The sequence below is a fragment of the Phaethon lepturus genome, unplaced genomic scaffold, assembly GCF_000687285.1.
Source record: "Phaethon lepturus isolate BGI_N335 unplaced genomic scaffold, ASM68728v1 scaffold3445, whole genome shotgun sequence".
NCBI classification, from domain to species: Eukaryota; Metazoa; Chordata; class Aves; order Phaethontiformes; family Phaethontidae; genus Phaethon; species Phaethon lepturus.
The window spans coordinates 4170-5917 of NW_010541015.1; the positions used below are offsets into that span (position 1 = coordinate 4170).

A 1748-nucleotide genomic window follows, 5' to 3' on the forward strand; every position below is an offset into this window, starting at 1 on the left:
GTAGTGAAGGAAAAAGAACTAAAACACCATAATGATGTTAAACTTACTAGACAGATCAGAGAATATAGACTTTGTCAAGAACAAAGCTGTTAAGTTTTGTTCAAATGTCTCATGGGAACAAGATATTGAGCAAAAATGTAGGGAACGGACAATAATAAGAACACTTAAGATACAGTTGTGTGATTTGTGAATGCTGATTTTTTAAGAGCTCTTTATCTGCAGATGTGTGAATGTTTGTACGTTTAAAAGATACAAATCTGACAAGGTCAGAATGGCAGGGTCAGATGTTTCCCAGGCTTTGGGAAGTTCATGGTCAATTGTTTTGTTGTTGGTTTGGGTTTTTTGGTTCGAAAAATGTCACACAGCTACTCAGATCCCATGTTCATAAAAGACTGCACCAGGGGTGTTACGTGTGCTATTTTGATTAGTGTTTTTAACTGAGAGCATCTCCCAGACACTCAAATCTCCTGCCTAGCTGGCTTGCAGGAGGGATGAGACTGAGCTCATGGAGATGTTTTTGAAGACTGACACCTGAGGGTTTCCTGCCACTGTTGCCCTGCATGCAGGGGCATGGGGCAGCGCTGAACCACATTCATGTACCCCATACCACAAGCCACAGCGGAGCCACGCTGACCTGTTTGATGAGAGCTGCTGCCTGCAGACGGCTTTTGCGATCAGCCACCTCATCTTGGAGCTGCTGCCACAACTTCTGGAGGTTGTCTGTCTGCCTCAGAATGTCCTCCTGGCGCGCAGGGTTCTTCTGGCTTAGCTCCCAGCCCCTCCTCATCACATCTGCACATATGGCCCTGTGGGAGTTGCACTCTGCTTCAAGAGCCTAGCAGGAGGATGGGAGACATGTGAGCACAACTCATTCCCCGCCAGCTGAGAGTAAAGAGGGGATCCTGTTCTTTGCTACTGTAATGCATACGTTTCCGAGAGCCCTGTGTCTTATCTATGCCGGTCAACTTTCCCTGAGCCCTGAGATGATTGCCTCTCAGCTCCCCACACTCAAGTTACTGTCCCTACTTTTTCCCTTTGATGTGAAGTTCATTATACAGTCTTCTCTGAAAGAGATAATTGTTTGTCATTCACCACTTCAGCTGTCTTATGCCTTCCAGAAGCAACAAATACACAAACAGATGCACACAAATGTATATTAAAATTACAGAAGAGGCTCCTGTTTCATTTTTTTCATGCAAGTTCTCAAGCCCACAGGTCTCTTCACTTATTTACAATGATTCTTTGCATAAGAAGGCAGTAGCACATATAGCTAAGCTTTTGATATTAGCCCACAGCAAGGTCTTAGGGAAAGTGGTAACAGATTTGTAAGTTCACAGAATGTTATCCATCCTGCCTGCTGATATCTTTTTTTCACCACCTCTTCCTTGCCTTACATCTCTCTTGGCTAGGAAAGGTGAGTGGGAAAAACAAAAACTAGCAACCTTTTTTCCCTCCCACACAAAATGAGCTAATACGGAAACTAGTGTCTTCACTACAAGCCACACTTCTAGTCCAGTATGAAGCATATTCCTTCTTTACCCTTTCCTTCCCCTTTTTGGGAAAAAAATTTCTACCCTATATGTTTTTTTTAAATTCCAGACACAGGCCATGACACTTGAGATAACGAGTAGTTTGACAGCTTTCTTATAAGTGCTGCACTGACTAAAGGACATAAATGTTGTAAAATCTCGCTATAATACAAAGACAAGACATCACCAGCAAAGTAAGATACCTTGTGCTTCTGAATA

General features: G+C 43.1%; 1 protein-coding gene across 1 annotated transcript in view; it reads right to left on the reverse strand.

Annotated features, from left to right (window-relative positions):
• LOC104621171 (spectrin beta chain, non-erythrocytic 5-like) overlaps nucleotides 1–1748 on the reverse strand; it is a gene marked incomplete at its 3' end in the record, with an annotated part of 26488 nt that overhangs the window by 3659 nt on the left and 21081 nt on the right. The window contains exon 12 of the mRNA XM_010287589.1: nucleotides 608–792. Within this exon, the coding sequence (XP_010285891.1) occupies nucleotides 608–792 (185 nt within the window). The remainder of the gene's footprint in view (nucleotides 1–607; nucleotides 793–1748) is intronic.